At 51.0% G+C, this 27,914-nt stretch overlaps 2 protein-coding genes across 6 annotated transcripts; one reads left to right on the plus strand and one right to left on the minus strand.

Annotated features, from left to right (window-relative positions):
* Positions 1 to 168: 168 nt before the first annotated feature.
* RIT1 (Ras like without CAAX 1) lies at positions 169 to 14,577 on the plus strand. 4 transcript variants are annotated; one of them, XR_008447336.1, is made up of 8 exons: positions 169 to 296; positions 394 to 503; positions 2,745 to 2,801; positions 3,335 to 3,408; positions 3,844 to 4,035; positions 6,053 to 6,125; positions 8,774 to 10,164; positions 10,296 to 10,358. XR_008447336.1 is itself a non-coding variant. In XM_054050714.1 (7 exons), the coding sequence occupies exons 2-7, from the start codon at positions 422 to 424 to the stop codon at positions 10,406 to 10,408; spliced, it is 591 nt and encodes a 196-aa protein (XP_053906689.1). In that variant the 5' UTR covers positions 169 to 296; positions 394 to 421; the 3' UTR covers positions 10,409 to 14,577. The 4 variants fall into 4 exon arrangements, 3 of the variants coding, with proteins under 3 accessions (XP_053906689.1, XP_053906690.1, XP_053906688.1); XM_054050714.1 differs by lacking the exon at positions 8,774 to 10,164 and having other exon boundaries at positions 10,296 to 14,577; XM_054050715.1 differs by lacking the exon at positions 10,296 to 10,358 and having other exon boundaries at positions 8,774 to 10,272.
* Positions 14,578 to 14,716: 139 nt separating this feature from the next.
* On the minus strand, positions 14,717 to 27,683 carry SYT11 (synaptotagmin 11). Of its 2 annotated transcripts, none has more exons than XM_054050712.1 (4): positions 27,547 to 27,683; positions 20,473 to 21,296; positions 17,030 to 17,150; positions 14,717 to 15,452 (listed from the first exon to the last, which is right to left on the minus strand). In XM_054050712.1, exons 1-4 carry the CDS (start codon positions 27,578 to 27,580, stop codon positions 15,142 to 15,144), a joined length of 1,290 nt encoding a protein of 429 aa, XP_053906687.1. In that variant the 5' UTR covers positions 27,581 to 27,683; the 3' UTR covers positions 14,717 to 15,141. The 2 variants fall into 2 exon arrangements, with proteins under 2 accessions (XP_053906687.1, XP_053906686.1); XM_054050711.1 differs by having other exon boundaries at positions 17,027 to 17,150.
* Positions 27,684 to 27,914: the final 231 nt, after the last annotated feature.

Genomic DNA, 27,914 nt, shown 5'->3' on the forward strand with positions numbered 1-27,914 from the left:
ATGCGCCCGCCGTCTCCACCCCTGAGGGGGCGGGGCTTGGATCATGTTTGTGGGCGTGGCTTGTGAGCTTTGTCGATGCTGATGGGGCGAGGGCTTGAGGCGGTGGGCGTGGCTTGGTGCCCGCCGCACTCCCCGCGCATGCGCCGCGCCGTCCACGCCCCGCGCGCGCGGCGCGAGCCGGCGGGGGCGTGGCCGCGCGCTCGCTGGCGATGAAGGAGCCGCCGCCATTTTCGCGCCTCTGCCCGGGAGCGGGGCCGGGCCGGGCCGGGCCGGGCGCGGCGCGGGGGCGCCTGACGGTAAGGAGGGGGAGGAGACACGGGAGGAGGTGGCGGCCAAGCCGAGCCGAGCCGTTCCCCGCGGGCGCCGCTCATCACGCTGTTCTCTCGTCCTCAGCGCCGGCGCGTTGGGCGCCGCGCCGCCCATGGATGCCGGAGCCCGAGCGCCGGGGAAGCCCCGCGAGTACAAACTGGTGATGTTGGGCGACGGTGGAGTCGGGAAGAGCGGTGCGTGGCTTCCTGGGGGCGAGGAACGACGAAAAGGGCCCAGGGTGGGCGCTGGAACCGGGGCGGGAGCGGGGACGGTGGTGACAGCGAAAACACTGTTTGGAAAAGGTGTTTGAGGTAATTAGTGAGGCGGTTCAGGGTCTGCGGCGGCGTTCCCGGCTCTCTCTCGTGTGTGTTGCACTTAAACGCTCAGGTAGTCCACGGCATTTAGGGTTTAAGGTAACCTGGAGTCATAGAAAAAGCTTGTTTGGAAAAGATCTTTGAGATTGTCGAGTTCAACCGTCTCCGTTCATTACTGAACCATCTCTGAGTCCCCTGATCCAGTGGGAGGTGTTCCTGCCCATCACAGGGTGTGAGACTGGATGGGCGTTGAGGTCCTTTCCAACCCAAACTGTTCTGTGATTCTATGATCATCAAGTCCAGCTATCCCTGTGTGCCACTGAACCATCCCCGAGCGCCTCTTCCACCCGACTTTTAAACATCTGCAGGGATGGGGGCTCAGCCCCCTGCCTAGGCGGCCTCTGCCAGTGCCTGAGAACCCTTTTGGTTATGAAATTTTTCCCTATATCAAACCTGAAGCTCTCCTGTCACAACTTGAGGCTGTTTCCCTTTAATCCAATGGTCTGTCACTTGGAAGGCGGAACCAACACCCATCTGGCTACAACCTTCTTTCAGGCAGTTGTAGACAGTGATGAGGTCTCCCCTCTGTCTCCTTTTCTCCAGGCTAAACAACACGAGATCCTTGAGCCATATCTCAGAATTCTTGTTCTCCAGACGCTCCCCAGTTGTCCTTCTCTGGATACACTCTAGCTCCTCAGTGTCTTTCTTGGGAGTGAGAGGCTCAAAACTGAACATGGGGTTCAAGGTGCAGCCTCACAGTACTGAGTACAGGGCACAATCCCTTCTGTGCTCCTGCTGGCCAGGCTGCTGCTGATACAGTCCAAGATGCCGTCAGCCACTTGGGCCACTGCTCAGTAAACTCTAAGAGTCTCTTGGAGTTCAGAAAGCAAACACCGTTTTATCAGGCCTGGGCGACAGGTGGGGGTGATCTCCAGTTGTGTGCAGTGAGACAAGAGCTGGTACAGAAGAGATTTCCCACTTATGTGCATGTGTATAAATCTTCCTGGGAATCTTACACGTATTCTATTCCTTTCCAAGGACTCATTTTAATGTTATTATGAACTTTACCACGGCCAAATACCTTGCTACTTTGGAGTTGGATCCAGCTCTCTGTCTGACCTTGTGTTTGGGATGGGGAAAGATTGCAAACAGAGGTGATAATAGACAACAAACACAGTTGTTCAGGACAGATTATACTTAACATAAGACGTAAAAGCACTATTTGAAAAAACATGCTGTAAAAAAAGATGTTATCAGGGGGAAGTTCTGTCTAACTTCAAAGAAATAGAGTTACTTGGATAAACTCTACTTTAGCTTAAATCAAAATATTCCAATTTTTGTAATACTAACCAATTTTTGTATCAGTAGCAGGGGTCGCTGAGGGGAACGGCTGGGCTGTGGGTGCTGCACTGGGTGTCAGGGCTCACTGAGGGAAATGGTTGAGCTGCAGGCGCTGTGCCAGAAGTAGGGGGTCGCAGAGGGGAACGGTTGAGCTGCGGGTGCCGCTCCTGGGGGCTGCGGGTGGCAGGGGTCTCTGAGGAGAACGGCGGGTTTGGGTGCTGGGCCCTGGGTGTGCCGGGTACCACTGTGTCCGACTGCGTCTGTTGACATTTGAAGTGGCTCGGTGGAGGGCAAGGTGCAGCACGCCAGTTCTTGCCTACTAGTTCACAGCTACTGGTTCACAGCTACTGGTTCCTGGTTTCTGACCCAGTTACTAACACGGTTCCCGACTATTGAGCTGAATCCCGACTACTGGTTTTCGGTTACTGACACCGCTACCAGTTACTAACCTGGTTCCTGGCTACCTTCAGTTCCTGGCTACTGGTTTCTGGCTACAGAGCTGCTTCCCAGCTCTTGGTTACTGACGTGGTTCCCAGGTCCCAACATGGTTCCCAGGTCCCAACGCGGTTCCCAATTATTGTCTCAATTATTGTTCAAGTTCCCATTTACTGTCCCGGTTACTGACCCAGTTCCTGACCTGCTGCCTTTGTCCTGTTCCACCCAGCCCAGCACCTCCTGTGGGTGCTGTTGGGGAGTTGATGGGTGAGTTGTGAGCCAAATGCTGAGGTGGCAGATGCCCACTGGGACTGGTGTGATTGTGTTTCTGGTTTACGTTTCCAGCCATGACCCTGCAGTTCATTTGTCACCGGTTTCCAGAGGATCATGATCCTACGATCGGTAAGAAAAATCTTTTTCCCTTTGCTGTTCATTTGCTGTTTTAGCAGGTGGAGCTGTCGTGCAATCTAATGCTTTAAAGCATTCCATTTATTTAAAAAAAATAGGTTTTGCTGTAAATCGAGGACCCAAGTCCCTTAGATCGTAGAATCGTTTGGTTGGAAAAGACTTTTGAGGTCATCGAGTCCAAGCTGGTGATGACCAATTCTTCTTTTGAGCCATGTGTTTTTTCTTGCTTTAAGCAAAACACAGTGCTCTTACACTGTGCTCTCCACCAAGGTATCCAAACCGAATTTATGGGATGTGGGCATGTGTCTTTCAGAAACAGCCTGTACAATAACACAGTTTTAGTGATACTAAATCACACCAGAACAATTAAAAACTTACCTTTGTTGTTAAACAACAATCAGACTGATGTAGCGCAATAGTATGTCCTGATTAGGTTCTTTGGGGTAATGTTCTTGTTATGCACCGATGATTAACGAGTATTGCATGTATCCCTATCTTGTTCTTTACGATGTGCTGGGAATTCACAGAGGATGCTTATAAAGTACAGATGCGCATTGATGATGAACCTGCCACTCTGGATATCTTGGACACTGCAGGACAGGTATGCGAGGGGTAGGAAGTGAACTGGGAGGGTGTTAAGAATGAGGTATAGAGACAGAAATCCTGTAAAAGTATGCCTGTCTGTTCTTCAAATTGTGTTTGAGCTCCTTTACTTCTCCAAGGCACTGTGCTGCTGATGGCATCTGTATTTGTGCTGTCTATATTCCAGAAGCTCTAATGGTGCTCTGGTCTCATGCATCACTTTCTCTGTTGGTCCTTATGATCGAGAAGTTACACAGATTGGCTGAGAAATGACTTGTTGATCTGATTTTTTGTAGAGAGGGAAACTTGGTGTTAAACCCAAACATAGGGAATATCTGTCCCATGTGATTGGTGACCAGTTTGTGCGGCTAGTTTTGGAATTGTACTGTGTTTCCAATTCTGAGGGAGAAAGTCATTGTATTGGTGCAACTGAAATGTGATTTTCTGTTTCTAGGCGGAGTTTACAGCCATGAGAGAGCAGTACATGAGGGTTGGCGAGGGATTTATCATCTGCTATTCGATCACAGACCGGCACAGTTTCCATGAAGTGCGTCAGTTCAAACACCTCATATATCGCGTTCGACACACCGAAGACATTCCCGTGGTCCTGGTGGGAAACAAGTCTGATCTGGCACAGCAACGACAAGTAAATGGCACAAAACGTGACTATAGTTACAAGCTATTTATTTCTGTTGTTAAATCATAGAATCACAGAATGGTTTGGGTTGGAGGGGACCTCAAAGCCCATCCAGTTCCAAACCCGGCCATGAATAGGAACACCTTCCGCTGGATCAGGTTATGGGAATACAAGAGATTGTACTCTCTTAACGTTTCTGCTTGTTTATTTAGTTAAACAGTGGAGAAGTTCTTGTTGAACGTGGCATGTAGAATCCTAGAATGTCCTGAGTTGGATGTGTGTTGAGTACCTGAATCCACGTAGCAACCACAAAAGTAAGAGTCTTCAAGTTGATGCTTTGGATTTCAGCTGCTCTCCGGCTCTGTGACTGCCCCATCCCTTGAGGTGTTCCAGGCCAGGTTGGATGGGCCTTGGGCAGCCTGATCTAGAGGGATGTCCCTGCCCATGGCGGGGGGTTGGAACTGGATGGGCTTAAAGGTCCCTTCCAACCCAAACTATTCTGTGATTCTGTGATTTTCTCTATTAACAGTATCTCCTTTTAGAAATTAAACATTTAGCATTCCATAAATCCCTTTCAGATGCCAAATTGTAGGTGCGAGTGTGCAGAGAATGGATATGTAATAACAGAACTTGGATAAGAAGGGACAGAAAGGAAAATTAGCTTAAGAAGACAGTAACTCCACTGTGGGAAAGCAGTTCATAGCAGAGCTTCACTCGAAGGAAACACACTTTGGGAAACAAGTTACAGGGGTGCTGTTTATGTGCCTGGAATTAGCAGAGTTTTCAGTGTGTTGTGCAGGAAAATCATGGCAGCTTTGGTAAAACACCCGTGCGAGGAGTGTAAGGTGTGAGGAGGAATGGGAATTGCTTTTATTGCTTTGCTACAGCCCCAGCAAGACTTAAGGGTTTGGGGAACTGGGTGCTTTTGGGAAGGTTTTGCTTGGTTCTGGGAAGTTGATTGATGAACAAAGTAGATATCGACCAGGAGAACAAAATTCCCTCTGCTTCCTAAACTGACAAATGTTTATGTTAGGGCTGAGGCCTGCTCCTGTTAGGCAACTTGTAGAATAAGCTCTGAGAAAATAATCCTTTGAAGGATTTTGTTGTTTTCGGAAGGTCCAGAGGGTCTTTTGCAGACAATTCCATCATGGACCAGTGATGAATGAAAGGGAAGGAAAACGAAGTTTGAAGAGAGGCATAGAGCTGTCACGGTTCAGCCCCAACCCCATCAATTTTGGCGGCTAAAATCAAGAAATTGGGTTCCCAATTCTGTTTCCCCGACACCCAGAAAAAGAGGAAAAGGAAATGAGAGGAAAAAATGGTGTGTTGGAAACGGAAAGTAAACTAGCTTTATTGAAACAATAATAGTAATAAAGAAAATGTTATTAATAAAAGAATAATAAAATAAATGCAAATATATAGAATTGAGTTCCCACCCCTCGATGACTGCGTCATGGATGCTGCAGGGCAGGCACGGTGGGTGCAGGGGGGAGCTGGGCTCAGAAACGGGATTCAGGACTGCACGAATCTGGGATCCCGGGAAAACAGACAGACGAGGTCCTCACTGGACATTGGCCTTGGAAGAAGAGAGGTTTGACCCTCATGATCCCTCAGTTTTATCACAAGTGTGATGTGTATGAACTTGAATCCCACTTTGGGGTCACCTGGCTGCCCCTCCCTGCAGGTGCCACCCTTTTCCACCCCTTTTCTTTACGGCTCCACCAGCTCCAGGATGGCCTTGGTTTCTGTAGGACTAAGGATCAGCGATGGCCTTTTTGCGTCCCAGTGCCCCGTGTGAGCACTCCCAGAGCGAAACCCAACCTGGAAACATGCAGTGAGCTGTCAGAAAATGGAGTTACTTAGATGAAGTTAGAAACCTGATTCTACTTCAGCTCAACCACTAGAAACTCAGTGAAAAAGAGCTGCTCTGGAGCTGGTGCGTGCAGAGTTGTGTGACAAGCAGAAGAAAACATAAAGAAATCAGTCTGGGTTTGGCTTTCTTGAATAACATGAACTTCTTTTTCAGGTCTCTAAAGAAGAAGGCTCTGCATTAGCAGAAGAGTTCAACTGCCCTTTCTTTGAGACGTCTGCTGCAAACCGTAAGTACATTGATGACGTCTTTCATGTGCTTGTGCGAGAAATCCGCAGGAAAGAAAAAGAAGCGGCGATGGCGATGGAAAAAAGATCAAAAGCAAAAGGCAGCTTGTGGAAAAGACTGAAGTCACCATTCAGAAGGAAGAAGCGTTCGGTCACTTGAATTCTGCAAACAGAACCAAACCTGTGAACCAACATGCTTTAGTTAACGTTTTGACAACAGACTTTTAATTGGATGGGTCTTTAACGAGGGAATGTGTTACTTTACCAACTACTTCTGTTTAGAAGGATATTCCCTTAATTTTGGATATTTAACTGAAGACATGGTAACAGATGTACTTCGGTTTGTTGTCATTTTGATCCTGGATCCGGCAGATGTAGCTCTTCTGTCCTTGGTTACAAACGTCGATAGGTTTGTGTCCATGCACTTTGAATGTTCGTCTTCAGGCACTGCGTACTGGAAGCTGAATCGCGTAAAATATCGCAGCAGCTCTAACTTTTTTTTCCCCTAGTTTGCACAAGAAAATGTTGCTGCTCTCTGGAACAGCTGCCCACGATGCGGTCGTGCGGAGAAATCGTTTACAATGTGTCCGTCATGACCAGTGGTATTGGCTGTGTGCGGATGTTGCTGAACGGAGCTGTGCTTGAGTTCTTGTGTTCTCACTCGGTAGTTTGTTCCCAGCAAAAGTTACTCCGAGTTTCTCTAGTGAGTTAATTAGTGGTGAGGTTGGGGTTCCAACCTTTCATTGTTGCCATAGAAGTGATGCTGTAGAAAACACAGCCTTGAGTTTTCTGACTCGCTTGTTAAAAACCCTAGCGGTGAGGGCGCGCTGGCTTATTTATTTACTTGCAGTTTTATGTTCTTCTCTTCAAGGAGCCAGTACCTGCGGTAGTAGAAGTCGCTGCCGTAGTCATTTCAGTTTATGGTAACTACTTTGTAGAGAAGATTACTAGACCTCCAACCCCATAATCGACACACACGTAACTCAGCTGGGAAGTGGAGATGGCTCTGTGTCTGGAGGGGCCCTCAGAAGCCTCTTCTCAACCAAGCTCTGAGCTAAGAAAAAAGGCCTGTGCTCTGCCCGCTCCATCCGGAGACACAAGCGGCTGTCAGGGTGCACTGTGCCCAGTTAAAATTTTAAGTGCCTAGGATCTTTCTGTTGAAGAGTGGAGGAGCTCAGTGGCCCGAGTGTCACTCAGCTTCTGTTAGATCGTCTCTATCAGTCGCTGCGTTAATCCGGCTGACAGCGATGTGTTGTGTCAGTGGCTGCGCGATGGCGCCGTCAGAACGGAGGAATCATTTCTCAGGATGAGTACAAGAAGTGAGGATAAATGTAAGCTTTTCCTTTCCTAAACTCCTTGCTGCTTAAGAGATGACTGGGAATTTGTGCCTGTTTTAAGGGTGTTTTCTTTCTGTGAGATGTAAAAAACCTTGCAACAAGAAACTTGGAGGCAGGGTTATGTGTTCTATTTTGATGGCTGAGCTAAACGTTCCGATTTGTGCCTGTTTCTGCCTCGGGTGTCGCTCCTGACTGGCGATAATCCTGGAAAGAGCCGAGAATCATTGGGGTGGTTCAGAGTTCCAGCCCTGGCTGGGGAGAAATCCTCCGGCAGTTCTGGTGTAGGACAGGAAGTCCCTCTGCATCATCCCTTGTGGGATTAAAGGCTGGAACTCCAGCTTGAAACCAGCAGAAAACCTGGGGAGAAGGAAGGGGCAGCAGCTGCAAGGTTTGGGCTGGTTTTCACCGGGCTGTGCGTGTTCCGCTGCGTTGCCACCAGGGTTAAGAACTGCAGAGTTGCTCTGGAAGTAGCCACTTGCTCTGTTGTAGAAGCGATGGTGGCTCAGCCCTTTGGAACTGCGGAGCTGGGCTGGTGGCGAGTGTTCACCGTGCTTTTCGTTCATACAGTGAACAGGTTTTACACCTGAACTGGTTTCTTGCAGCCTGAGTTTGCGGATACTCGGTGAGGGGGACCTGTCGGCAGCACTGGGCGCTGCTTGGGGCTGGGGAAACAACCAATGGCTGTGCCTTACCCGATGCCTTCAGGGAAATGTCAGCCTCAACTGATGCCTTTTGTCAGCCTGTTGCTTGTGGATGGTGACATCAGAACAGCAGCAGCACTTTTTGTACACAGTGTTATTCAAAAAGAGTTTTATTTTTGTCAGGTATAAATTTGTACACAGAGTTATGTTTGTATTAAAAATAAAACGTTTGCATTTGATGTTTTAGTCTGTGGTGTCGGGTGCGATGGGTTGAAGGCAGTTCAGCGTGTGAGTGCTGAGGAGGAGAGCTTGGGGGGGAGTGGAAAACGCTTGTTTTAATCAAGAAAAGGAGTTCATAGAATGATGTAATGAGTTGGGGTTGGAAGGAACCTCAAAGCTGATCCAGTCCCACCCCTGCCATGGGCAGAGACACCTCCCACTGGCTCAGGGGCTCCAAACCCCATCCAACCTGGCCTTGAACCCCTCCAGGGATGGGGCAGCCACCACTGCTCTGGGCAACCTGGGCTCCCCACCCTCGCAGGAGAACATTTCTCCCTAAGATCTCATCTCAATCTCCCCTCTTTCAGCTGAAAAACATTCCCCTCGTCCTCTCCGTGCACTCCCTGATGAAGAGCCCTCCCAGCTTTCCAAAATTGTCGCCTTACATTTCAGAAAATTCTGTGATGCGAGTCTGGTGCTGAGTTGTTTCCCTGTGCCCGAGATGCTTGGCAGCCGTGTCCCTGTGCCTGTGTGGGTGGCGTGATGGCTTCTGAGTCTGAGTTCCGTACAGGGCAATAGCAGCTTCATCAGGTCAGTGTGGAAAGCCTTGCCCAGAGTCCTGGGGCACCATCGACCAGCCCCTTGGCATCTGCCACTGCCTTGGGGTCTCTGGGCTTTGGGGGTTTGCATTTTATTGTTCTGTGGAGAACCAGCTGTGTGCAGGCTCCTCGGGGCCTTTGGTGTGGTGGTTTTTCTTAACGTAATTGTGGGAAGGGATTGTCCCCCTGAATTGGGCACTGGTGAGGCCACACCTCGAATCCTGGGTTCAGTTTTGGGCCCCTCACTCCAAGAAAGACCTTGAGGAGCTGGACTGTGTCTGGAGAAGGAAACAGAGCTGGGAAGGGGCTGGAGAACAGGGGTTGTGGGAGCAGCTGATGGCTCTGGGGCTGTTTAGTCTGGAGAAGAGAAGGCTGAGGGGAGACCTCATTGCTCTCTGCAGCTCCTGGAAAGGAGATTGGAGCCAGGTGGGTGCTGAGCTCTGCTCCCAAGGAACAAGTGATCGGATGAGAGGAAGCAGTTGTGCCAGAGGAGGTTGAGATGAGAGATTGGGAGATTAAGAACGGTGGGGAACTCTGCCCCTCTGCTCTGGTGAGACCCCACCTGGAGCCCTGTGTCCAGTTCTGGAGTCCTCAGCACAAGAAGGACGTGGAGCTGTTGGAGCGAGTCCAGAGGAGGCCACAGAGATGATGCGAGGGCTGGAGAACCTCCTGGATGAGGACAGGCTGAGAGCGTTGGGGTTGTTCATCCCAGAGAAGAGAAAGGCTCTGGGGAGACCTTAGAGCAGCTTCCAGTGCTGAAAGGGGCTCCAGGAAAGCTGGGGAGGGGCTCTCAGTCAGGAAGTGCCAGCTCATGTCGAGCTTCTCCTCCCCCAGCACCCCAAGTCCTTCTCCTCAGCACTGCTCCCAATCCATTCTCCACCCAGCCCGGAATGATGCTTGCGATTGCCTTGATTCAAGCGCAGGACCTTGCCCTTGGCTTTTTCCCCCACCTCTCCAGACTGTTCAGGTCCCTCTGGATCCATCCCTTCCCTCCTGCGTGTCGCCTGCACCACGCAGCCCCATGGATCTGGGGCTCAGGACAGAGCCAGAGCTATTCCTGATTCTGCTGAAAGGAAATACCGGAAGAGCCCTGACCCAAGCATCTGCCATCAAAAGTGAATCGCGTTGCTGTGGCAACACAACTTGCTCCTACTGGGAATTTGGCATGGCAGAAGCTGTCGAACGGCCCAACTGTGCTGAAAGCAGCACAAAATCCTGGTTTAAATGGCACCAGCACCAAGAAAGGTGGGAAGGGAGTCAGTGCTGAGCTTCCCTGCTTTCCACAAAACTCTTTCTTTTTTCATGGTTGGTTGAACCCACTCTGCTTGCCTTGTTTATTCCTTTTTATTATGTAAATTCTTTTGTTTCTGTCTCAGCCAAACCTGAACCAAACCTGAGCCGGGACTTTGGTGCGAGGCGTGCAGCGGTGGATACGGAAGCCAAGCAGGGAACGGTGAGGAGAGATTTTCTTTCACATCTCGCACAGTAAGTAAATAGAACCAACCAGCGCCTGTACTTCGGCTGAGACGTTTTACCCAACTGCACTCACTGCCAGGATAAATTCTGGTTAAACACTGCGCTCAATGCCAGCGCAGGGAACAATGCCGTAACGATAAGCGTTAGTGTTAAATAAATCATGTCTTGTGCTGTTGGGCGCTGAGTTCTGATGCACACACAGGTCCTGTGGATCCACCCGGCACCATCCCAGCAGCTCCTGATCGTTCCGTGTGTCCCATGCCTCATCCGAGTGCTGTGTGGTTGGGTGCGGTGGAGCTGCACCAGCAGAGAAGGGGTTGGGCCAAGCCTCAACTCCACAAGGGCTTCAGTCCCTCATTCTTCCCTGCTTATGGCAGGAGAGTTGGAATTAGATGATATTTAAGGTCCCTCCAACCCAAACTATTCTGTGGTTCTATGAAATATCTATCTAGCTTTCTATCTATAGCTAGAAAGCTGCCTGGAGGAGAAGGACCTGGGGGTGTTGGTTGACAGCGATTCAACACGAGCCAGCGGTGGCCCAGGGGGCCAAGAAGGCCAATGGCATCTTGGCTTGGATCAGAAACGGCGTGGCCAGCAGGGAGAGGATTCTGCCCCTGGACTCAGCACTGGTGAGGCTGCACCTTGAATCCTGGGTTCAATTCACTCCAAGAAGGATGTTGAGGCTCTGGAGTGTGTCCAGAGAAGAGCAACGAAGCTGGTGAGGGGCTGGAGAACGAGTCTGACGAGGAGCGGCTGAGGGACCTGGGGGTGTTTAGGCCTGAGAAGAGGAGGCTGAGGGGAGACCTTATTGCTCTACAACTCTCTGGAAGGAGAGTGTAGAGAGGAGGGAGCTGAGCTCTTCTCCCAAGGTGACAGGACAAGGGGGAACGGCCTCAAGCTGCGCCAGGGGAGGGTCAGACTGGACATCAGGAAGAAATTTTTCACAGAAAGGGCCATCGGGCCCTGGCAGAGGCTGCCCAGGGACGAGGTGGAGTCCCCATCCTTGGAGGTGTTTAAAAGACAGATAGACGAGGTGCTCATGGACATGGTTTAGTGGCAGATGGGAATGGTTGGACTCGATGATCCAAGAGCTCTTTTCCAACCTGGTGATTCTGTGATTCTATGATACCGGAATCGCAGGGAATGTTGCTGGTGAGCCTCGTCCCAGGAACGGTGCTGGGGGCAGCCGGAGCAGAGCTGGAGAGGGTCAACTCATGGTGTTTGCCATGGTGATTGTGTTGGAGATGGTGGACAAGGTATGGAGGACAGGGAAGCTCCAGGCATCCTCCCCTCTGGCACAGCGCGGTGGGCAGAGCTGCAGCGCCAGTCAGGGGTCTTTTCCTGGGACCCCGGGTGATCTTCCTGTAGAGCGTGAGCTGAAACTGTCGAGGTCCTTAAGGATGAGACTTGAAGCACGTTTAAGGATTGAGAAACCCAAACCACCTGTTGAGGTGAAGCTTTGGAAGGAGGTACAGTGCTCACCGGGCTGTGTTGCTGGGAAACCGCTCCCCGCTCGGTGCTCTCTGCCATTCTGGAGTCGGGCTCCGTGCCCAGTGATGTTCTGAGCTGCAAAAAAACAACTTGCAGAAGGCAGCTCGTCGTGTTGAGAGGCCGCTCCATCACAGATAAAGCGTCCTGGAGAATTCAGGTTGGAGTAAGAACCCAGGAATTCCTTTAAGTTACAAAGGTTGGAGCCAAATTGCTGCTTTTCCTGCCCTTCCAATGTCCCCTTTCGCTGGGGTTGACCTTGGCTAATCAACGCCCATCCACGGCACCAAGTGACGCCAAGGTTACCGGAAGCTTTTGTATGCATCAATGCCCAGTTTTACAGGCCAGGATTCTCCTACGTTCCTTTATTCCTTTGTGCTTTCTTTGGTGTGCGCTTTCCTTGTGAATCGGCATCGCAGAAACCGAGGGCGGTTTAGACCCCAATCTGACATCGCTGGGTCTGTGGTTCCTACAAACATGGCAGAGGCGGCAGCCAAAGTGATTTAATCTTTATTTGCACGCTCAATGTGCGTTAACAAATCCAACATACAAGGTAGCGTTACATCATGTAGGTTAGCTTACAGCATTAGGCGATTTCACACATGTCAAGTTAGGGTTTTTTGCCTTTTTTTTTGTCTTTTTTTTTTCACACAAAGTTGTAACTTTCCAAGTTAATTTTACAATAGAAGACACAAGGTAAAGAAGAACCACACCTGGGAGATTTTACAGTGAGTCCGCTGTCACTTTACTGTCTATTTTACGGTTTAAAAAATATAAATCTGCACATTTTCAGTTCCCTGCTATTCCCGAGAGCGGTGGAGCTCCTCCTGTCTGCCCGACAGCCTAAGTCTATTTACCCTGAGCATGTTTCCTTGACAAAGAAGGTCATCTTCCCTTTCCAACTAAAGGAGATCATCTCGGCTCATGCACGCTTTCCACACTGAAAGGGGGAAAAGGGAACTGTGGGGGTTGGTGCAAGTGCGTCCTGTTCAATGCTTGGAACGGTGTTGGAAAGCATGGTTCCGAGGAAAGGCGGTGGCAGTTGCAGCAACGTAATTGCTTAGTGCAAAAACTAGGATTGAAACGGACCTACACCGATTTCCGAGGGGGGAAACTCGTTCTCTGGTTTGTGGCTGGGAGGCACTGATTGAGCAGGAGTTGGAGAAGGAGCTTTAAAGAGAATCAGATGGACAACCTCGAGCAGAAACCTCATCACCAGGACCGACAGCGCACAGGCAGCAGCCCCGGCTCCATGTGCCAGGCAGGGATGAGATAGAGCTTGAGCTTTAGCGCCAGGTCTGATGCTAACGAGGCTCTGACTGGAGGTTTCAAGGAGTAACGAGCTATGAGAGAAAACCAAGCTACCCAAAAGGAATGTCTTGGGAAAAGACGCACCAGCGTTGCCGACCTGCACCGTGCTGACCTGTGCAAGAGCCCTGCCGGTGCTGGGGATGCGCACAGCACCGGGAGAGGACGCCCAGTCCAGCTGACTGGGTTATTCTGCTGGCATTAGGATGAAGGGAGAAAGGGTTGTTTTTCCAACAGGGCTCTAAAATTCAGAATCAAGTCCTGTAAGTGATTAAATAACATTTTGTCATCATCGTACGTTCTGTACATTCCGCATGTTCCGCACAGCATGGAACACACCAGCAGCCCGGAAGCAACTAAACGTTCCCTGAGCACTGGCGGTCTCTGCATGCCCACTTCTGCTTCAGGTTCCCAGCGGAGAGCTTGGAAATCAGTTTAATTTCTACAGCCTATTGTAACTCTTTCTGCTCTGTTTACCACCAATGTTTACAGCCAATTCTTTGCTGCCCATTCGCATCCTTACAGCTCTCCCAGGTTGATGTAACAAGAAGCCAAATCAAGTTATTTGCCAAGATGCTACTGTCTTGCACCAAACCAGGCCATAGGCTCTTGGGTTTGCCGTGTGCTGCAAGCCAGCTACTTCCAAGCTCCTCTTTGTGGGATTCGCTCTATGAACTCCTGTGCAAACCTACAGGCGGTTCAGGGGTCGCAGCCTGCCGTGCTCAAGCCATGCTGACGCTCAGCACCTCACACGCACATCCTGCCTGTCAGAATCCTAAAATCATGGCATGGTTTGGGTTGGAAGGGACCTCAAAGCCCATCCAGTTCCACCCCCTGCCATGAGCAGGGACACCTCCCACTGGATCAGGGTGCAAAGCCATCTACAACGTCAGAACCAACTCGGCTGCCTCTGAGTTAGAAACTCTGAGAAATAACTTGCAAGGAGCCCGGCACGCCCTGCGGGGACAGGCGCTGCCCTCCGTTTCCTCCTGGGTAATGACAAGCTCATATCTAATGCAAATTGACTCAAGTATGAATGAAGGGAAGCTTTGCTGTTTTCTCACTTAAACCCCTTCCCCCAGGATATTTTCCTATCTCAAATGTTTTCTGCCATTAGAACAAAACCTGTCAGTCACGTAAAATCACACATTTAATGTTTAAAAGAATGGGCAAGCTTTTCCTTAACAATGACATGTCAGGTTTGGTTTTTTTTTCCTGGGCCCTTTGTGCACAGACAGGGTTTGATAAACTGAAGCGGAGCAGCGTTTCCCCAGTTTGGACAGTCCGTGCCTGTGCTACCGCCTGTGCGGCAACAGCAACGGGATCAGTCTGTCAGCGTTGGAGTTTTAGAGGCGAATCTTTGCTGTTGTGACCTTACAGCTTCCCGATGAGTGCATTGCAAACGCCTGACAACAGGGTTAGTTCTCCTCCGAAGGAAAGGACCATTTCCCCCTGCGTTTCCCTTTGGCGCTAGCGCAGAACTCGAACCCACCTTTACCCGACGCCGCAGTTGGGGCTCCCAAACCAGCAAAGAACAGAACGGCAAGAACCAACGGGCAGGCAAACAAACAAGAAACTAGAGGTTAAACAGAATTCAGAAACTTTGGGAGAAGCCTAATAAAGACAGGCCAATCTTGGTGAATACCAGCAAAGACAGTTCGGCACAAACACAACTTCCATAGTGACAGATAACTGTATTAAAATCTGCAACTTGATATCGGTAGTTATACTAATTTCAGTTTGTATTAGGCATGCAATAGCGTGATTACACTGTTATATATACTCGTGGTATCTTTTTTTTTGTTTTAATGCTCTTTAGAATTTTAGTGCCCTGCAAAATCACATCACTAGAGAACCAATCAGCTGCTGCTGCTTACGAAAAGTTTAGTTCTACAGCTAAAACAAGGTTTAAGTCTGTTCTACGAGCCGGCTGCTGCTGCCGAATCTCTGCTAGTATTCGCTCAGGCTGTGCCATTTGGCAACTGGCTTTCTAGGATTCTCACACACCTCTCGCCAGTGTTCCACGCCGCCCGCAGTGATGCTGTGCGCTCCCAAAATCAGCCGTCCCACCACTTCATTTTTCGTGGTACGGTCGAAATCGATAACTAGGAATTCGATGCTGATGTCGGGAAGGAGATCGACGGGGATGTCGTAAATGAAAGATTCGTTGAAGACGGGATTCAAAGTGCACTTCTTCACGTGAGTCTTCTTTTTTGCTATGCGCTTTCTTCCGTAATAAACATTTACCTTAACGTACGGATCTGCAAAGAACGGAGAGAGAAACTAATAACACAGCCTAGCAACGCAGCAACGGCAAGGGTTGAGTTGGGTCAACTCAAGCCGGCTCGGAATTCTTGTGAGACCCCACCTGGAGCCCCGTGTCCAGGTCTGGAATTCCCAACATAAGAAAGAGGTGGAGCTGTTGGAGCGAGTCCAGAGGAGGCTACTGAAATGATCCAAGGCCTGGAGCATCTCTGCTATGAGGACAGGCTGGAAGAGTTTCAGCTTGGAGAAGAGAAGGCTCCAGGGAGAACTTAGAACAGGTTCCAGTATGGAAAGGGGCTCCAGGAAAGCTGGGGAGGGACTTTTGATCAGAGAGGGCACGGATGGGATGAGCGGAATGGTTTTCAGCTGAAAAAGGGGTATTGGGAAGAAATATTTTGCTATGAGGGTGGGGAGGCCCTGGCCCAGGTTGCCCAGAGCAGTTGCCCCATTCCTGGAGGGGTTCAAGGCCAGGTTGGACGGGGCGTGGAGCCCCTGTTCCCTCCTCATCTAAGGACAGGGTTTGAGGCAGACGCAGACGGCTGCTGTTGTGCCCTGGAAAAACTGCAGCTGTGGGCAGCGAGGAGCGCCCGTGGAGCCTGGCTGTTCTGGTTTGAGCTTAAGCAGAAGCAGTTTCCAACTTTAGCTCAGCCTCATCGGAGTAACTCCATTTTCTGACAGCTCACTGCATGTTTCCAGGTTGGGTTTCACTCCGGGAGTGCTCACACGGGGCACTGGGACGCAGAAAGGCCATCGCTGATCCTTAGTCCTACAGAAACCAAGGCCATCCTGGAGCTGGTGGAGCCGTAAAGAAAAGGGGTGGAAAAGGGTGGCACCTGCAGGGAGGGGCGGCCAGGTGACCCCAGAGTGACAACAGAGGATTCCAGCCCATCCACATCACACTTGTGATAAAACTGAGGGATCATGAGGGTCAAACTTCTCTTCTTCCAAGGCCGATGTCCAGTGAGGACCTCATCTGTCTGTTTGCTGTGATCCCAGATCCATGTGGTCCTGAATTCAGTTCCTGAGTTCGGTTCCCTCTAGTCTGGACCCTTCCCCATGCCTGCTTAGCAGCATCGGTAGCGATGCAGTCATTGAGGGCTGAAGGCCCAATTTCATCTATGTGTCTATATTTTGTTATTTTTTATTAATTATTGGTGTTGTTATTATTTCATTAAAGCTGCTTTAGTTTTAGTTTCCAACCCACAAATCTTTTCCTCTCATTTCTCTTTCCCTGGGGTGGGAGGGAAGGGAATTGGGAGCCCAACTGCTTGGTTTTAGCCGCCATAACTGGCCGGGCCAGCGCTAAACCACGACACTGGCCAAAAGCACCGCAGAGATCTGCTGCCTTCGGAAAATCCTGCCTTCCTAAACAATCTGATGCCAGAAGGATGCAACTGTTGGTCTGGCACAAGGTGGGATCTGGTCTTGTTTGTGGAACCATCTGTTGGTGAGGGGCAGATCACCCATAGGGAGAGTTTGAGGGAAGGGGTGCAAACAGAGACAGTCTTTAGATCTGAAAGTGAACTCAGAGTTTTGTTTCTACCCATTCAGAGCTGGAGAAAATAGCTTCTACCTGAGAGGCCAGTGATGTCCATCTTTGGCAAATGTCTGGCTTTCAGCACCACCACAGTCATTCTCTGCGCCACGGGCTGGTAGGAGAGGGACACCTGCAGCTCCCCTCTGCTGATGCATTTCTGTGAGACAGAGACAGAAACGACTCGTTAGAAGCTCTTATAAACCAGGGCAGATGTTGGAGGTGACCAGGATTCCCTTTCCCTGTGCTACCTGCCTAAAAAGTTGGAAAATGAGATGCAGGCCAATTTAAGCATCTCGGGCAGATGGAGCCTCCAGGGGAAGGAGTGGGTGTCACAGGGTAAATCATCCTGTGATGTCCACCCCCACACCTGGGAGCACGGGGAGCACCACTGCAGCCTCTGCCCTGGAGTTGTGTTTTTCCATCAGGATGAGTGCAGTGGGAACCTTCTGGTGGTGGTTGTCTCTAAGCTCTGCAACCACAGACATCTGCAGGTTTCAGGAGCTTGAGTTTCATAGAATCATGGAATGCGTTGGGTTGGAAGGAACCTCAAAGCTGATCCAGTTGCACTCCTGCCATGGGCAGGGAAATCTCCCATTACATCAGGGGCTCCAAGCCCCATCCAATCTGGCCTCGAACCCTTCCAGGGATGCGGCAACCACGGCTTCTCTGAGCAACCTGGACCAGAGCCTCCCCACCTTCACAAGAGAACATTTGTCCCTAAGATGTCATCTCAATCTCCCCTCATTCAGCTGAAAACCATCCTCCCTTATGCTATCTCTGCATGAGAAAGAGTGGCCTTTTCATAGAATCACCAGGTTGGAAAAGACCGCTTGGATCATCGAGTCCAACCATTCCTATCTGCCACTAACCCATGTCCCTGAGCACCTCATCTACCCATCTTTTAAATACCTCCAGGGATTGGGACTCAAACACCTCCCTGGGCAGAGCTTCAGTGTCCAAGGACCTCAAATGCTCAGTGTGCTCTGAGCCTCACCATCGGTTCAGTCTGCAAAGCTGCAGGAGAGAGGTGAAAGAAGATTAACCCAGCTCTGCTCAGTTAAACTCGCTGTACAGCCTTTTGGAGAGTAACATAACATTAAGATAACTAGCTTTGGTTTCCAGATGGCATTCATTAAATTTCATTGAGATGGCACTAATTTAGATTAAAGTTTATTTGCTATCAAGGCAAACAGCATTAGCAATGGGTCTGAAATGGTGTGGTGTCAGGAGAGCAGAGGTACTGTGACAGCACGCCTGACTGCCTGCGGATGTCTCTGCCCTCCAGGCGGTGCCCAAAATTTTTTGCTGGGAGGGTGGGGAGGCCCTGGAACAGAGCAGTGGTGGCTGCCCCATCCCTGGAGGAGTTCAAGGCCAGGTTGGATGGGGCTTTGGAGCCCCTGAGCCAGTGGGAGGTGTCCCTGCCCATGGCAGGGGGTGGGACTGGATGGGCTTTGAGGTCCCTTCCAACCCAAACCATTCAATGATTCTGTGACTGCAACTCTGGTTCTGTTGGGATCCTTTGGGTTTGCTTTGGGTCACTGACAGAGTCTCCTTTAAATAACTTTTCAAGAAAACAAAATTATTAAGTGCGGCATATAGAACACAAAAGACTTTTCATGTAAATCACTGCCACTTTGGGCTATGATGAAATATTTTATAGAATCATAGAATAATTTGGGTTGGAAGGGACCTTAAAGCCCATCCAGTTCCACCCCTGCCATGGGCAGGGACACCTCCCACTGGATCAGGGGCTCCAAGCTCCATCCAACCTGGCCTGGAACCCTTCCAGGGATGGGGCAGCCACCACTGCTCTGGGCAACCTGGGCCAGGGCCTCACCACTCTCACCATGAAGAAATTCTTCCTAATGTGTAGTCTAAATTCTCTCCTCTCCAGTTTATACCCATTGCCCCTCATCCTACCACTATGAGCCTTTGTGACCACTCCCTCCCCAGCTTTCTCGGAGCCCCTTCAGGTACTGGAAGGTCTCCTCAGAGCCTTCTCTTCTCCAGGCTGAACAACCCCAAATCTCTCAGCCTGTCCTCGTACAGGAGCTTCTCCAGCCCTCAGATCATCCTTGTAGCCTCCTCTGGACCCGTTCCAACAGCTCCATCTCCTTCTTATGTTGAGGATTCCAGAACTGGACACAATACTCCAATGAGGTTTCACAAGAGAGGAACGGAGGGGCAGAATCCCCTCTCTCCCTGCTGGCTGCACTTCTCTTGATGCAGCCCAGGACACGGTTTGTTTCTGGGCTGCGAGTGCACGTTGCCCAACTACACTTCTTGCCTAAAGTAATATTAAGGCAAGAAGTGAGCATAAAAGCCTTTTTCTATTTAGCCTGGAGGATTAAACTAAATGAGAAAATAACCACCCGCTGCAGCACCTCATCCTCTCCCCGAGAACAACACACTTTCTGAGGACAGAAGACATCTTCTCCAATGTGAGGCTCCACATCGACAGGTTGATCATCCTGCTGTTTCCCAGCACTGGGCACCTTGAGCAGGATTCACTTCAGTTTTTGCTGTCTACACTTGACAAAACCCTTTTAGAGACACTTTGTTCTTAAGTGAGAAAAAGACAAAGCCATTGAGGGTGGGACTCATCTGGGCTGAGATGTCTGCTCCCAGCCAAGAGGGATCATGTCAGCCTCCTCCAACGGCACTGATGTATTCACACCTCCTTACAGCTTACGTTAACAATTCAGATGTAGAGAACTACAAGTACAGGGGTCTAAAATGGTCAGAGCAGAGAAACCTCCCTCTCTGAGTGAGGTCTGACATTGCAGATGAACGTCCGTAATCACAGCAGGATAAGAGAGTTGAGGTTGCTCAGTCTGGAGAAGGGAAGGCTCTGGGGAGACCTCAGAGCAGCTTCCAGTGTGGAAAGAGGCTCCAGGAAAGCTGGGGAAGGACTTTTTACAAGGGCCTGGAGTGATAGGACGAGGAGAATGGCTTTAAACTAGAAGGGGGAAGATTTAGATTGGACGTTAGGAAGAAATTCTTCACGATGAGGGTGGGGAGGCCCTGGCCCAGGTTGCCCAGAGCGGTGGTGGCTGCCCCATCCCTGGAGGGGTTCAAGGCCAGGTTGGATGGGGCTTGGAGCTCCTGAGCCAGTGGGAGGTGTCCCTGCCCATGGCAGGGGGTGGAACTGGATGGGCTTTGAGGTCCTTTCCAACCCAACCCATTCCATGTTTCTACAGTTTCTACAGAGCCATGGGGCTCCGCCTTTTATTTGGCATCAGCAGTTCTAATATTCATCATTTCTGTGCTTAAATAGTGACCGGGCCTTCTCAAATTGTCATAACCCCCCAGCAGGGAACTGCTGAACCAAAGAGCACAACCAGTATTATACATCTGTGGAAAAATGAGTTTCACGGTTAAGGATTTGCAGCATTCCTATTAATTAGACCACAGATGCTCCTGGCCCAAAAGAACTGGGACCAATCACAATGCAAGGAGTCTTAAATGAAGCCACTTACTTGTATGTTCCTTTTGAGGATCTCCCTGGTCAGCTGAACCTTTCCAGTGCTTGGATCCACCCCAGCAAGGGGCACCATGACCTCTCCAATCACATCATCTCGAGAAAAGCGATCGAAGCTCAGTACGAGGAAGTGAAGGACCAAATCCTGAAGTTGGCTGTACGGGATCCCATAGAAGGTGAAGGTTTCATCAAAGACCGGATCTAGGGTCTTGCGGAGCACACGAGTCTTCACTCGATGCCTTTTATCTGGAAGAATTGTCATCTTGATGTAAGGGTCAGAGCTCTGAGTGTGCTCATCCATCACTGGCAGTCCGTGAGCCTCCTGGATAGTGACTACCAGCGCTTTTTTAGGGAAGTTGTAGTCCACTGAGAAAGTCAGTTCACCCAACGTGACGTCCTCCCCTGGAGAAGATGGGGAGGAGGTTTTACTTCCTCCTGGAGTGAGGCTTTGATCTGGACTTAGTTCACCTCCATAATCCACTTTTATTGGGAGCTGGTCGACGTGAGGGACTGCATTTGGCCCATCTGGAGACTTATCAGAGCCTATTAAACCAGATTCAGCGGCATCCACCAAGAGGTTTCCCCTTCCAGCCTCCTTAGGAGTGCCATTCTTGTCTCTCCGGATTCGGTTGATTTTCTTCTTGTTACTCAAGGTCTCCGGGTAGATACTGATGCCTTTCAGCATATGAATGAATTTATACGGTGGGGTTTTGTGCTTCTTTTCTGCTTGCTGGTGACAGCATGTCCAGACAAAAACTGTTACGGAGACAGACACCACAAGGACGGTAGCACCAATGAGGCCAGCCACGACAGGAGAGACATCTGTGGAGAAGACAAGGAAGTCACTACGCTTATACCTCTGTGGGGCCGTGCACAGCCAGAAGGAGATCATGGAATCGTAGGATCAGTCAGGTTGGAAAAGGCTTCTAAGACCATCAAGTCTAACCATCAACACAATACCAACATAACGACTAAACCACATCCTGAAGCGCCATATCTACACATTTTTTTAACCCCTCCAGGGGTGGAGACTCCACTGCTGCCCTGGGCAGCCTCTTCCAATGCTTCACCACTCCGTCAGTAAAGGAACTTTTCTTAATACTCAACCTAAACCTCCTCTGGCGCAACTTGAGGCCATTTCCTCTTGTCCTATCACTTGTTAGTTGGGAGAAGAGACCAGCACCTGCCTTGCTACAACCTCCTTTCAGGGAGCTGTGCAGAGCAATGAGTTCTCCCCTCAGCCTCCTCTTCTCCAAGCTAAACAATCCTAGGTCCCTCAACTCCTCCTACAACCCTGTTCTCCAGCCCCTTCCCCAGCTCCGTTCCCTTCTCTGGAAGTGCTCCAGCCCCTCATGGTTTTTCTTGGAGTGAGGGGCCCAAAACTGAACCCAGGATTTGAGGTGTGGCCTCATCAGCACTGAGTCCAGGGGGACGAGCCCTTCTGGCCACCTCTGCTCCTGCTGGCCATCCCATGGCTGATCCAAGCCAAGATGCTGGTGGCCTTCTTGGCCACCTGGGCCACTGCTGGCTCACATTCAGCCACTGTAAACCAGTGCCTCCAGGACCTTTTCTGCCAAGCAGCTTTGCAGCTGCTCTTCCCCAAGCCTGGAGCTGCACAGGGTTGTTGTGGCCCAACCGCAGGATCCAGCACTTGGCCTTGTTGACACTGCAGCACCACTGTCCTGCTCTTAACTTAATGACCTTGGTATCAAACCTTCCCCAGAATATAAAATTACTTCCTTTAATTCCCTTTGACAGGCTGAGAGAGTTGAGGTTGTTCAGCCTGGAGAAGAGAAGGCTCCGAGGAGACCTTAGAGCAGCTTCCAGTACTTGAAGGGGCTACAAGAAAGATGGGAAGAGACTGTTCACAAAGGCTTGTGGTGATAGGATGAGGGGGAACAGGGATAAACTGGAGAGGGGCAGATTTAGGCGAGACATAAGGAGGAATTTCTTCACCATGAGAGTGGAGAGACCCTGGAACAGGTTGCCCAGGGAAGTTGTGACTGCCCCAGCCCTGGCAGCGTTGAAGGCCAGGTTGGATGGACCTTGGGCAGCCTGATCCAGAGGGATGGCCCTGCCCACGGCAGGGGGGTTGGAACTCGATGATCTTTAAGGACCCTTCCAACCCAAACTATTCTATGATTCTATGAGTCTAATTTGTATCTTCCCACGTGGAAGTAACTCTCCACTCCTCAGGCTCGCCTGAACTACGAGTCATGTGCCGAGAATCCCAAACCACCGATTGCCTCCAATCGCCAAATCAAGCTCTCACAGTGCCAGCAGCTCCGCAGGAATACGGAATCTTGATTTGCCGGAAGCACTCTTGTGGGTTTCTCTTTTAATGCCCTGTTTAGAAACATTACACAATTCTATTTTAACAGCAGGAAGGGAGTAATTAATACAGCCATACTACTAATCTGAAATTACCCTTTATTAATGATTTTGAACGTATCCCTTTGGCCTGAAATGGTTGATTTTTGTCTCAGCCCCTCACAGCAGATACAGATGTGATGGAAAACACAACATATCATGCAGAAATCCAACATCCAAACCAAACAACAGAAAATTCCCTATTTGGATTTAGGGATTATGTGATATTTTCTAGAGCTTATGTCAACCCTGCTCTTCAGTAATGACAAGCCCAAATCAAAAGGCACCGCGTATATTTTTAGCAACTGTGCCAGTGTTTTCTATTTATAAGGGTTGACTCTGGAGAATCAATTCCAAAACACAGAATGAAACCAGTGGTGCTGAGCTCCCCAGCACCTTGTATTGACATCGTCAAGCAATCCCAGCCAAGGGCCACTCGGATGATAAAAAGGTGGAGCAGATGGAAGATGGAGAGCAGATGGAAGATGAGGAGAGACCAAAAGAATGAGGCCTGTTCAGCCTTAAAAGGAGAGGAAAAGGGAGAGATCTTATTGCTGTCTTCAGTTTCTTGATGGAAAATGATGAGGAAGGTAGAACCAGGCTCTTCTTACAACTTATTATCCTATTACTGGTTTAATCATCACCAAAGGATTGTGTTTCATAGAATCATGCAATGGGTTGGGTTGGAAGGGACCTCAAAGCCCATCCAGTTCCACCCCCTGCCATGGGCAGGGACACCTCCCACTGGCTCAGGAGCTCCAAGCCCCATCCAACCTGGCCTTGAACCCCTCCAGGGATGGGGCAGCCACCACTGCTCTGGGCAACCTGGGCCAGGGCCTCTCCACCCTCATCATGAAGAATTTCTTCCTAACGTCCAATCTAAATCTTCCCCCTTCTAGTTTAAAGCCATTCTCCTCGTCCTATCACTCCAGGCCCTTGTAAAAAGTCCTTCCCCAGCTTTCCTGGAGCCTCTTTCCACACTGGAAGATGCTCTGAGGTCTCCCTGGAAGCTTCTCTTCTGCAGGCTGAACAACCCCAACTTTCTCAGCCTGTTTTTGGGAAGCAAATGTAAAAGTCCTCCAGCCCAATGTCTTTTCCTCTACAAATCATACAAACTGCTTCGCATAGTAGCAGGGAAAACCAACAATTTTTGTCATGACCATCAACAATAGCTGAAGGGACCAACCAGTGCAAGAAGTAAACTGGTCTGACTTTCCTTTCTTCATTTTGTACCATAAACAGGAGAAAACAGTCTTCCAAACTGATAAAAAATCAAGGTGCTCTATGGTTTCAAGTCTTTTCTCTGTTCTATCCACATCACTGTTCACTGAGGTTAACAGGCAAGAAACCAAGACTGCCAGACCATAATCTGAATATCTGATAGGCTCGCAAAACTGTGATTTTTAAGAGAATATGCCTCATTCTTTTTCAATAATAGCAAAATTGCATCTGGTTGGACAGGAGCCGTCCCAGCCGAAATGGGAAGTCTTTCTCACTGGCGACAGACTCCACAGATAAATCCATCTCTGGCCCCGCTGCAAGTGCAGCCTTGGCCTGAATAAACTAAAGCGAGGAGAATTCATAACGCTAACGAAACACTTCCCCAAAGCCAACTTTATTTTGTTATTTAATGTTCTCTTTCAGTTCTGGAGTCTTCAGCACAGGAAGGACATGGAGGTGTTGGAGTGAATCCAGAGGAGGCCACGGAGATCATCCAAGGGTTGGAGAACCTCCTGTATGACGACAGGCTGAGAGAGTTGGGGTTGTTCAGCCTGGAGAAGAGAAGGCTCCGAGGAGACCTTAGAGCAGCTTCCAGTGCTGAAAGAGTCTCCAGGAAAGCTGGGGAGGGGCTCTGGATCAGGGAGGGCAGGGAGAGGATGAGGGGGATGGTATTTGAGGTCCCTTCCAACCCAAACCAGTCCATGACTCTATGAAGATTCTAAGGAATCAGGTGAGCAGCCTCTAACAGCCGAGTTGAATAGAACTTAGCCATACACAGCTATTAAAAGCATCCGTGATAAGTAAAAAAGGACAAATGCCAAAACTCTTTTCCTATTCTGATCTCTTTTTGTGTGTATGTTTTATTTCTACTGTCTTCACAGAATCAGCTCTCGTACCTTTACTTCCTGCAGATCTGATGGACAGTTTTTGAAGAAGCAATGAGCTTTCTTCCATGGAATTATTTTAACTCTTAAATTTGGATCCCATAATGTTCTGTGGGAAAGAGATCCTGAGCTCATTGTGCAGCATGAGAAAGCAAGAGCTTTTATTCTGAGCCTGCTGGACTGTGGTCATTTGCTGCCTGTTCTTGCATCAGAAGAGACAGGGAGCAATTGTCCCCTGCTCTGTGCTGCTCATGCCACCCCTCTTTTCCCAGCTGAAGATGCTTAATTATGTAATAATTCCATAGACCCATTAGTCCTGTGTTCATAAGTCATAGAATCATGCAATGGGTTGGGTTGGAAGGGACCTCAAAGCCCATCCAGTCCCACTCCTGCCATGGGCAGGGACACCTCCCACTGGCTCAGAGGCTCCAAGCCCCATCCAACCTGGCCTGGAACCCCTCCAGGGATGGGGCAGGCGCCACTGCTCTGGGCAACCTGGGCCAGGGCCTCCTCACCCTCACCATGAAGAATTTCTTTCTAAGATCTCATCTCAATATCCCCTCTTTCAGCCGAAAACTGTTCCTGTTCATCCCATCCCTGCCCTCCCTGATCCAGAGCCCCTCCCCAGCTTACCTGGAGCCCCTTTCAGCACTGGTAGCTGCTCTAAGGTCTCCATGCAGCCTTCTCTCCTCTGGGCTGAACAACCCCGACTTTCCCAGCCTGTCCTCATACAGGAGGTTCTCCAGCCCTTGGATCATCTCCATGGTCTCCTCTGGACTCGCTCCAACAGCTCCATGTCCTTCCTGTGCTGAGGACTCCAGAACTGAATGCAGGGCTCCAGGTGAGGTCTCACCAGAGCAGAGTAGAGACTAATTCCTTACAGCTGAAACCCACACCAACATCAAGCAGACTAATCCCAGTTTTAGTTAAGCTTCCTCAACTTTCTAAGCTCTCTACTGCATTCAACGTCCATGTTCGGGCACTGCAGCCTCTCCCTTCCCGGAAAGAGCAGAATCGTGCTCTCCTATCCAGACTCTGCAGATCTTGCTCTGACGTGAAGCTAGGATTCAACAGAAACAAACCAAACTTTCTGGTGTATAAAATTATTTTTCAATTAATGAAAATATCTTTTTACAACTGCTGTTTGCTAATGACACCCTGACGGCTGATCGTAGCCTACGCTTCCATGATGATGACAGATGGCTCCTGGATTCCAGGAAATACGGAAGGTAAAGGCTGAGTAGATGCAGCACAGTTTGGAGAAGGGATGGAGCATGGAGTGCTGTTACCAAGCACTTCAGAATTCCAGGGAATTGTGGCAGATGTGCTTTGAGCACAGGGGCCATTGGTCACTGGGAAGGAACACAGTGATGCGAGCTTGAGTTGGGAGAAATCTTGGGGCCAGGAGGATGCCTGGGAGCAAGGAGGAGCCCCAAGCCCAGGGCTGGTGGGAGCCCTGGGTCCATGGCTAGGTGGAGCCCTGGAGGCTGTGGCCAGGAGGATGAACAAGGTGAGCCGCGGGGGCCAGAAGGATGCTCAGGAACCAGGACAATGCCTCGGAGGACGCCTGCGGGCCGGGAGGATGCCCAGAAGGATGCCCGGGGGCCAGAGCTGGGAGGATGTTCAAGGCTGGAGCCAGTGCTGGGAGAAGCCCCAGGGCCAGTGCCAGGGCCAGGTGGAGACCTGGGGCCAGGATGCTGCTCAGGGGCCAGGAGGATGCTTGGAGGCTGGGAGGATGCTTGGGAGGATGTTCAGAGGCTGGAAGGATGCTCAGGGGCCAGGAAGATGCCTGGGGACTGGGAGGAAGCTAAGGAGGATGCTTGGAGGCCGGGAGGAGGTCCAGAGGCTGGCAGGATGCTCAGAGGCTGGGAGGATGCTTGGAGGCCAGGAGGATGCTTGGAGGCCGGGAGGATGCTCAGGGGCTGGGAGAATGCTTGGAGGCTGGGAGGATGCTCAGGAGCTGGGAGGATGCTCCGGATGATGCTCGAGGGCCCGGAGGATGCTCGGAAGTTGGGAGGATGCTCAGGAGGATATTCAGAGGCCGGGAGGATGCTCGGGGGCCCCGAGGATGCTCGGGGGCTGTGAGGATGCTCGGGAGGAAGCTCGGAGGCGGGGAGGATGCTCAAGGCTGGTGGCCTGAGCCGGGAGGAGCCCCGGTACCGACGCCAGAAGGATGCCCAGAGCCGAAAGGAGCGCCGGTACCCGGGCCAGCGCTGCGCCGCCTGCCCCTCACCCACCGGGCTCCGGAAAAACGGCGCCTGGGCCCCGTTCGAACGCGGCCCGAGCATCCCCGCATCCCCGGGCGATGAGAGCGGCGGGTGCGGCTCCTCCACCGTCCCCGCCCCGCAGCGCCCGGTGCCGCAGCCGCCCCGGCCCCGAGGGAGGAGGCACGAACAAAAGGGCCGGGGCGCGGCACAGACATCACGTCATGCGGCGGGGAAGCCTTTCCCTGTGCCCCCCGGGCCTGTTCGGGGCTCCTTTGCCCGCGGTGGCCCCCGCGCTGCACCGGCCCCGGTGATGGGGGGGGGAGGGGGGTGATGGAGAGGAACCGGTCCTGGCGCCGGGCACCGCCTCGGAGCCCCCCAAGCCGCACTCACCGAAGCCGGGATGGACGCTGGTGATCTCGGCCATGGCTCGGAGCCCCGTGCGGAGGAGCCGCGGTCCCGGTTCCCCCCCCCCGCCCCGAGGATGCTCGCAGCCCGGGATGCAGGCGCTGCCGAGCGGTCCCCGGTGCAGGCACCGCCCCCCCCCCGCCCCGCCCCGTCGTGACTCGGCAAGTGGCGGCGCTGGAACGGCCGGGCGCCGCCGGGGAACGAAAATACCACTAAATCAACTCTCCTAAGGCTCTTTTTGGAGGTTTGGAAAGCAAACACCATTTAATCAGGGCTGGGCAGCACGAGGGAGTGATCTCCACCCATGGTGTGCAGCCAGTCGAGAGCTGGGACAGGAGAGATTTCCCACTTAC

The sequence above is a fragment of the Cuculus canorus genome, chromosome 28 (genome assembly GCF_017976375.1).
Source record: "Cuculus canorus isolate bCucCan1 chromosome 28, bCucCan1.pri, whole genome shotgun sequence".
NCBI classification, from domain to species: Eukaryota; Metazoa; Chordata; class Aves; order Cuculiformes; family Cuculidae; genus Cuculus; species Cuculus canorus.

Excerpts from the sequence above, each read along its gene's own strand:
- SYT11 (XM_054050711.1), bottom strand. The coding sequence starts at position 27,580 with ATGGCCGAGATCACCAGCGTCCATCCCGGCTTCG. Across the intron at positions 17,151-20,472 it reads TCCTCAAAAGGAACATACAA|AAATGCATCAGCAGAGGGGA; the intron begins GTAAGTGGCTTC and ends TCTGTCTCACAG. Across the intron at positions 15,453-17,026 it reads CATCACTGGCCTCTCAGGTA|ATCCGTACGTTAAGGTAAAT; the intron begins GAAGCTATTTTC and ends CGTTCTTTGCAG.
- RIT1 (XM_054050713.1), top strand. The coding sequence starts at position 422 with ATGGATGCCGGAGCCCGAGCGCCGGGGAAGCCCCGCGAGTACAAACTG. Across the intron at positions 2,802-3,334 it reads GGATCATGATCCTACGATCG|AGGATGCTTATAAAGTACAG; the intron begins GTAAGAAAAATC and ends GGGAATTCACAG. Across the intron at positions 4,036-6,052 it reads ATCTGGCACAGCAACGACAA|GTCTCTAAAGAAGAAGGCTC; the intron begins GTAAATGGCACA and ends CTTCTTTTTCAG.